Source organism: Euprymna scolopes, chromosome 38 (assembly GCF_053919585.1).
Source record: "Euprymna scolopes isolate OS-2025 chromosome 38, ASM5391958v1, whole genome shotgun sequence".
In the NCBI taxonomy this organism is placed as follows: Eukaryota; Metazoa; Mollusca; class Cephalopoda; order Sepiida; family Sepiolidae; genus Euprymna; species Euprymna scolopes.
In genome coordinates this window covers 77,923,951-77,933,260 of record NC_136519.1, presented here as the reverse complement: position 1 = coordinate 77,933,260, position 9,310 = coordinate 77,923,951, and the positions used below count along the sequence as shown (strand labels likewise).

Here is a 9,310-nt window from a genome sequence, read left to right as displayed (position 1 = left end):
ATGGGTAAATTCCAAATGGTCCAAAATGATCCAAAAGGCAGAGTTCCTTGGAAAAAAGCGCAAATGGAATGAATTCCAAATCATTGAAAGAAAAAGCCCTGGAGAGAATATTTAAAACACGTCTGTCAAGGCTGAATGAATCAAAAGAATTTTGGATCATATGTAATTGATGAAATCGATTGAAATTTCTATTATTACTTTAGAAAACAGGGACAGGCAAATACCGTAATTGACATTTCTTGTGCTACAATGCTGCATAAAAAGATAGATTTCAGTATCAACAACTTTAATATTGACAGTTTAAAAATATAAAAAGTATATTGAATATATGTTGCACTTTCTAGAGTATATTTAATTTGATTCAATCGACTAAAATTCCATTTATTACTTTTAAAATCCAGAGACTAGTAAATACTGTAATTTAAATTATTTGTATTACGATGTCACAAAAAAAAATCATTTTATTTTCAATAACTTAAATATTGGCACCTTCAAAATATTAAAAAAAATTGCTTTGCATCATATGATTTGTGACTTTTACTTGAACAATTATCGGGTCGGATATAAGATGTCATTTATAAAGTATATTTAAATTTCAATTATTACTTTATAAAAATAAATGTCGTAATTTAATATTAACAATTAAAAATATATAACGTGTATTGAATCTAAAGATTATTTTATTAGAAGAATTATCGGGTTGGATATAATAGTAATTGATGAAGTCGATTGGAATTTAAATTATTAATAGCATTATCGAATTACCTTTTTTAACGATGTTACACAAGAATATCGATTTCATTTTCACTTTCACTAACTTCAATGCTAACAGCTTCAAAATATATAAAGTTTATTAATTTTGTTTTCATTATTTTCCCCCATAAGCGATGGAAATGGTGTCTTGCTCAAAGCGTTCAACGGTCGGTCTTCAAACCGGGAATTTTTTCGCACTGGGAGAGATCGTCGTGGTGGCATTTGCTTACGGAATTCGCGAGTGGCATCTGCACGCTTTCTTTGTCGGCACCATAACACTACCCTGCTTGACCTACTGGTTGTAAGTACTGTCATAGCTCATAACTTGATGATTTATTAATATAGTGAGCCGGATTTTTATCGCTTTCCTGTGTATTTATGTGTAAGACATTTTGAATTACGTTTATCACGTGATGTAAGCGGCAGAACTTAGTCTCCCATCAACCCATCTTAGGAAGCATAGTGATTTTGATTTTTAAAATTTCATAATTTTTGGATATGTTACTATTTGAGACCTGACATTTACCTAGATACCATTTGTCTAACTTGAAATTTAAGATTTTTCGTTTGTAAAATATAGAAGCAACCGCCCCCCCCCAACAAAAACTAAATCAAGAATTGAAGGGCGATAACTCGACAATTTATAACTACTAAATTTGTTATAATTCTTATACATAGCTTAAAAATTATTTTCTTTTAAAAAAAATAAATAAATAAAAAAATAAATAAATAAAAGAGCCTTGGAATTAACCATAAACAAAAAAAAAAAGAAAGAAAGAAAAATTATTGCATTATTCATCAAGCGACACTGTGTGTCGCTTTTGAAGTTTTTATAAGGCCGATAGCCATTAGTCACGTGATCTCGTGTAATGAATGTATGTGTGAATGTAGGATTGATATGAAATTCTTAAAGATAAACTAAAATGACCGAAAAATGGGCTGAAATGACTTAAATAAATAAAAAGTAAATGACTTAGAATGACTTTAATGAACTTAAGGGTGAATTGAATGCCCTTAAGAATGACTTGAATGCTTAAAAAATAACTGGAATCCTTCAAAAACAACTTGAATGATCTGGAGAATGACTAGAATGGCTTTGAGACTGACTGGTGATCATTTTACATTAAAAGATCCCCCACTTTATATCAGAAAAATTATTTGATTTAGGGAATTTGAAACGTTATTTTCGTATTCAGGAACCCCGAAAACCAATAAATAGTGGTATAATAAATATAAAAAGAAATAAAAAGTATGTGTTACGGACCGACCGACATGACTAAAAAAAGTATTCTGTGGAATGCACTTAAAAAAAAACTATTCTCCGTCGGTCGGTCCGTAACACATTTACTCATTAGTTACAAACAAGTGCAGCATCAGTTAAGAACAGATACTACACTTTGATCTAAGTCATGTGGCCAAGCAAAAGTTACCTTTTGGACAAGTCTCAGAAAAGTCTAACGGATAGCTAAAAATTTATGGGGCAAAAAGTGTCATTATTTGCAATTTTGGTACATTTTTGAACCCTTATGAGCCCCTTGGAATGCTGAATACCATTGACAACTGACAAACTATGCAGTTTTACACTGTAATACATGTATATTTGAATTCAGCACCATGGGAGAGCACTATATAGATATACATATAAAGTTTTTTATTGAGAAATATGAAAAAAGGGCATTTTTAGCACTAAAGGTCCCCAGGGGATGCAAAGCAGAATTTTGCTAGGGTCACCCATACTGAATTTATATTAAGAACAATGCCCTTCACATTTTGGACAAGTTTCAGAAAAATCTAATGAATGGATCAAATGTTACGGGACAAAAAGTGTCATTTTTGGCCATTTTGAGGAATTTTTTTACCTCTTTTGAGTCCCTGTAGACGAAATGGAAATTTCCACACAAAAAATATTTTTTACTGTTGGGACCAAAATGTTACTCCATGCCCCTTGCTTAAAAAACGAGCCACGAAATATAGTTTTAAAAATTGATCCTGCATGGGAGACCCAAAATGGTGTGTTTTCTAGCACTAAAAGTACCCGGGGGACGCTAACCAGAATATTACCAGAGTCACCCATACTGAATTTATATTAAGAACAATGGCTTCCACATTTTGGACAAGTTTCAGAAAAATGTAATGGATAGGTAAAAATTTATGGGGCAAAAAGTGTCATATTTTTTTTCAATTTTGGTACATTTTTGACCCCTTAATGAGCCACTTGGAATGCCGAATACCAGTGACAATGGAGAAACAGTGCAGTTTCACACCTTAACACATGTATATTTACATTCAGCAACATGGGAAACCTATATATAGACATATCAAGTTTTTGTTGAGAAATATGAGAAACGCACCAGAAGAAAGGGCGTTTTCAGCACAAAAAATCCCCGGGGGACGCAAACCAGACTTTTGCTAGGGTCATCCATACTGAATTTATATTAAGAACAATGCCCTCCACATTTTGGGCAAGTTTAAGAAAAATCTAATGGATGGATCAAATGTGTCATTCTTGGCAATCTTTTTTTTTTACCCCTTTTGAGCCCCTGTGGGCAAAACAGGAATTTTTCGAAAAAAAAAAAAAAAAAAAAAGAAAATTTATATATTAAAATATGATTTGTGAAAAAATTTCAGCATGGAAGGGTTTGCTCTTCCATTGCCAAGGAAAAGTTACAAATGTAAGTGCAGCATCTGTTAAGAACAGATGCTGCACTTTGATCTTAGCCATGTGGTTAAGGAAAAGTTACAAACGTAAGTACAGCATCTATTAAGAACAGATACTACACTTTGGTCCTGGCCAAAAGGCCAAGAAAAAGCGGTATTTATTTGCTCCCCCACCGAGCAAATTAGGCACAAGGCCGATTTTTAATGTGAGGAGTGAAGGGGAAATGGGGACCAGCTGCCCAGAGAGTAGGGGAGCTCGATAGTGACAATTGGTATGAAGGGTTGCCCCTATGTTGACGAAGGTCTTATATGTGGGGGTTGCCCCCACATATGGTCTTTGCTTGCAGTATCTGCCGGAAAGATACTACACTTTGATCTTGGCCAAAAGGCCAAGAAAATTAAAAAGCTAGAACAGACCTTTGATCTTAAGCAAAAAGGCCAAGCACAAAAGTGTTACGAACAGACCGACTGACGGACCGACGGAGTGACTTATAGAGTCGCTTGCACACGACTAAAACAGTTAGAGAAGATACAAAAAAATTAAAAGTGTATTTATAGGCAAACTTTACCTCCACAGATATTAGGTATCACCTTGATTTTGCTTCACTCCTGACGCGCTTTTTTTTTTTTCGGTCTTGGAGAATCCGGATTCTTCCATTGTGACGACTATCTTTTTGTTTCTGGGTTGTACCCATACATTCATGACTTATCTCCAGTTATCACGATGTTCAGAAGTCAAGGATAACTGTTTACAGTGTCCAAAAGGTCCTATGCAACTTGAACATGGAGGTCCTTTTGTTCTGGGGACAACAACCTCGACACTAATTTTACTCTATGAATGTCCAAATCATCACGCAAAATTGCACGTGCGGAATCCTTACTCACTCCAACCTCTTCGGCAAGCTTCTACACGGTTAAACGACACTCTCTCATCACCAAATTTTCCAACCTCTCAACAACAACTGCATTTCGAGCAGTTTGGGGCCTGCCAGAATGCTGGTCACCTTCCGCTATCGGTTGAAACCCTCCTTAATTTGTGTTACACTGTTACACCCATCGCATCTTCTCCAAATACCCATTACACCAATCTTACAAATTGTTTCGCCTTGAGAATCGCCAAGCTTTTTAAAATATTTGATGTAGTACACTTGCTCAACACGTTTAGTCATCTTAAGAGAATCGGTAATCCGACGAACACGTTGTGTAGCACCTCATTCAGCGACCGATAGGCAGCGACTGACACGCTGGAAGTTTACTCAAAACTTTACTTATGCGCATGAAAGTGTCTTCCTTCACTGTGTAGAATGGCGCCGCGCTACCGTCTCTATTCGATATGGGAAAAATAAAGATCGAATACAGGTGTCGTATATATTATTTATAATATACCGCTTCAGTATATCAGTGTATCAGAATTTTTGTAGGAATTTTTTACACCCCTAACACGAAACTGCGAATAAAATATAAAAAAACTTAATTAATTATTTACTTTTTAATAGACACTTGAAAATGGGGGAGGGGCGTGAATTAAAAAAAAGACGTTTGTCTAAAATATTATATTCGGTTTATTGGAAAGAGCATAAAATTTCACATTGACCCTGAAAATATCGTAAAAATAGAATCAATAGAAAAATTTTGATAAATTTTTAAACTTTAAAAATTGAAAATATTGAGTTCGTAAAATTCATTACTGTTTTTTTTTTTTTTTAAATATTTCTATTACTTTTAAAACAACTTTAATAGTTTATTTTGGAAGTATGATCCATAAAGAAAATAAACCCACTTTTAAAAGAGAAATTACGAATTTTTTATATTTTATTCGCAGTTTCGTGTTAGGGGTGTAAAAAATTTACTACAAAAATTCTGATACACCTACCGCTTCCGTAGGAACGGACACATATTTTTATGTAATCTCAAAAAGTTCAATTTTATTAATTATACAAGCGTACGATTATTTCGACCATTGACTGATATTTTTTTAAAAACATTTAAATAATACTGGGCGCAGTGTCATTATTATTTATTATTGAGGTGTTTTTCAGTTTCAACGTGTATTATATAAGAAGAAACCCCACCCCATATATCCCACTTTTTATTTACCTCCTTTTGTGTTTTTTGTGTTTTTGCTTTTTTTTTTGGGGGGGGGGTCAAAATATTTAAAGATAGTTAAGGAGAAATATTTTTGTAAGTATATTTTAGTTTCTGTTTGTTATTACATTTTTTCATTTTTTTTTTATAATATATGTTGAAACTATAAAAAAATACCTGCACAATTAATAATAATAGTACTGATATTATGCAAATGTTTAATAAAATTATGGCCATATAAAATCTTTTTAATATGTTTTATATAGTTCTCTGCATTTTTATTATTCTTGTCTGAAACAGAATTATCTACGGGAAGGTAGATTAAATAAAAAGGAATTTTTAACTTGGAGTTAGAAAATTAAGTTAGCGTGTTCGGGAAATTACATCATGGTAGGAAGTCTACGTGGCAACGTAGTCATTAAGTTCTTTATCTTGAATGTTAAACAGATATTTTTAACAGCACATATTTTTACTATGAACACATTTTTATCTGTAAAAATTGCTTTGTTATTAATTTTTTTTATTTTAGTTTAATTAAAGAATCTCCAAGATGGTTGATAAGCAAGGGGAGATTGGAAGAAGCGAAAGAAATATTTATTCAAATGGCCAAAATGAATAAAAGCCCATTGCCAAATTTGGAAATCATTGAAACGGAAGAAAAAGAGAATCCGGTTAAAAAAGTTGGATTAAAAGAATTATTCAAATCAAAGATTCTTTTAATACGAAGTTTAATCGTATTCTTCAATTGGTAAGCAGAATTCAATTTCGTTTTCATTAGATTTAAGATAAAATTCGTTACATTTGAAAATTTTGATTAACATAGCTAAATCATAGTAATTGTCTGTATTTTTGAGATGAGGTGTTTTCATTGATTGAGATTGTCGGACTGACTTCCTCATCTTGGTTGTTATTGTCACAACGTTTCGGCCGTTTTGCCCTCCGGCCTTCGTCAGGTGTTTTGTATCAAACTGGGGAACCGTTTGTTAGGAGTCTCGAACCCAACCCTTTATTATTATGGGGGTACCGTGTTCGGACTCCAGCTAGGCTTTGGGACATAGTTGCTGATTCTCTGTTTTAAATGTTACTTTTTCACTGCCTTCGTTCAGGATTGAACTCAGCACCTTTGGGTAACTGTAAACTTTGATACAACGTCTAGGACCGCTCGATCATATGTCACTAGTGAAGGCAGTGAAAAAGTAACATTCAAAACAGAGAATAAGCAACTATGTCCCAAAGCCTAGCTGGAGTCCGAACCCGGTACCCCCGCAATAATAATAAAGGGTTGGGTTCGAGACTCCTAACAAACGGTTCCCCAGTTTGATAGAAAACACCTGATGAAGGCCAGAGGGCAAAAACGGCCGAAACGTGTGACGATTACAACCAAGATGAGGAAGTCAGTCCGACAATCTCATAGCTTAATCATGATTGTTAATTTTTGTTTAATTTTTTTTGAGATGATGATTAATTATTCATTTTATTTGGATTCTCTGGACTATAGTTCTCATCTTGAATGTTATTTGCACAGCGTTTCCGCAGTGACCCGTAGCATAGTGGATAAAGTACTTGGTGACATTCAGTTGTAAAAGTTGAATTTCAAATATCAATGTGGTAATTGCCCCGACTTAGAATGAGAGAATTAAATAATACCACATCATCAGGGGAAATTACCTTCCTCGGCTTCTTCCCATCCAACATTTCTAGTGACTAACCAATATGGTGTAAGGTAGACCTATCTTCAAACGCCTTCTTTCATAGCATCACTACCGACTTTTAAGGGAAAAGAGGAACACATGATCTGCTATATGTTGATCAAAAGATTCTAAAGGAGGTAAAAAGGAAGAGGAAAAATTTTAGCCATGGCATGGATCGACTACAAAAAAGCGTATGACAGGATCCCCCAAGCATGGATAATATAATGCCTAAAAATGTATAAAATACCAAGCGGGATCACCAATGTAATAGAAAATTCAATGAAAACATGGAGACTGGAATTGACAACTGATGGATAACACAAGGAAGATGGACAACCAAGATTATTTGACATACGCATCAGTTGTCAATAAAAACTGTAATAATTTTAAGCTAGCAGAACTAACAGTAGAAGATTTCAAATGCCTAATCTTCGCACAAGGGTTAGTTTCCACGAAAAATGCAGAAATACGCAGACGAGTGTTGTCTAAGCTGGAATCTGAACAAGATTTAACACTTCAGAAATTAGCAGAAGATTGTGAAAGGACCATTACACTAAAAACGGATTCAAAAAAGATAGAATCCGGAGTGGCATATGTAAGAAAGGTTAGAAAACGATACACACCAACCAAGAACTATACAAATAAAAGCAGTCAAAATGGAACGAGATATTCCAAATATAATAATTATAATTATAGTAAAGAATATAACAAGTCTCTCCCTAGATATAACCGTAAGAGATGCGCAGAAAAACATTGGGAATCGGATTGCCCTTATAAGAAGAAAAAATGCTACATTTGCAAGAAAGTCGGACACAAAAGCGATTGCTGCAGATATAAAGATTTCACCAGAAACCGAGTACAGCAAACAAAATCAAACGAAAAATTAGACAAAAATCGGCGAAAATACATAAAAGCGGAAATATTTAAAACGCCAATAAAATTACAACTGGATTCAGGATCCGATATTTCTATAATAAACTTGAATACATGGAAAAAGTTGGGTAAACCAACCATGATGAAAACAAGTAAATCAGCTCGGACGGTAACTGGCGGTGAGATAAAATTTGAAGGAGAAGTTATCCTTTCGATAAAATTAAAAGGATTTACGAAAAAATTAAAAATGTTCGTATTGAAAAATAGCGAAAATCTGTTTGGAATAGATTTGATTGAGAAATTTGGACTGTGGGATAAGCCAATTAATACATTCTGTAAAAAAATAGAATGTACTACTCCAACAACAGGAAATATAAAAAAGGACTTAAAAAAATTATTCCCTGATGTATTCATGACTAAATTAGGTCGTTGCAATAAATTTAAGACCTCGTTTGAACTTAAAGAAAACACCAGCCCAATTTTTAGAAAAAAGCGAAAAGTTCCGTTCGCTGGGTTGGAAAAGATTAATAAAGAATTAGACAGATTGGAACAGACAGGAATACTATCAAAAATAGAACACAGCGACTGGGCAGCCCCCACCGTATATGTAAAGAAAAAGAATGATGAAATCAGAGTGTGCGCAGATTTTCGACAGGTCTAAACTCCATATTACAAGATTACCATTACCCGCTACCAAGCCCAGAGGAAATATTCACAAAGTTGAATGGTGGTAATATCTTCTCCAAGATAGACTTGAGCGACGCGTATTTACAAATACCGGTCGAGGAGAATTGCTCAAAAATACTATGCATCAACACGCATAAGGGATTGTACAAATACAACCGGTTGCCCTTTGGCATCAAAGTAGCGCCTGCCATCTTTCAGCAAGCGATGGACACCATGCTAAGTAGTATTGAGTGCGCATGTGCATACCTGGACGACATTGTTATCAGGAGCAAATCCCTAGAAGAACATAAGGAGCATTTAAAACAAGTACTCACTCGAATACAAGAATTCGGGTTTAAAGTAAAAGAAAATAAATGCGACTTTTGTATGAGCGAAATTATGTATCTTGGACATATAATAAATAAACATGGGCGACGTCCAGACCCAGAAAGATCTGCGGCAATAAAAAACATGCCAGCACCTAATAACGTAACAATCTTTCAGAGTTTCTTAGGACTCTCAAATTATTACCAATCTTTTATTGAAGGGATGCATAATTTGCGAGCTCCCTTAAATGAGCTGCT

At 34.2% G+C, this 9,310-nt stretch overlaps 1 protein-coding gene and 1 pseudogene across 2 annotated transcripts in view; one reads left to right on the top strand and one right to left on the bottom strand.

The window, feature by feature from the left end:
* The window catches only part of LOC145263205 (organic cation transporter protein-like), a 92,664-nt gene that overhangs the window by 53,445 nt on the left and 29,909 nt on the right, over positions 1-9,310 (top strand). For both annotated transcript variants that reach the window (XM_080120278.1, XM_080120277.1), the window contains 2 exons: positions 886-1,054; positions 6,026-6,244. In XM_080120278.1, the coding sequence (XP_079976404.1) occupies positions 886-1,054; positions 6,026-6,244 (388 nt within the window). The remainder of the gene's footprint in view (positions 1-885; positions 1,055-6,025; positions 6,245-9,310) is intronic.
* On the bottom strand, positions 3,386-3,564 carry LOC145263417 (U2 spliceosomal RNA; annotated as a pseudogene).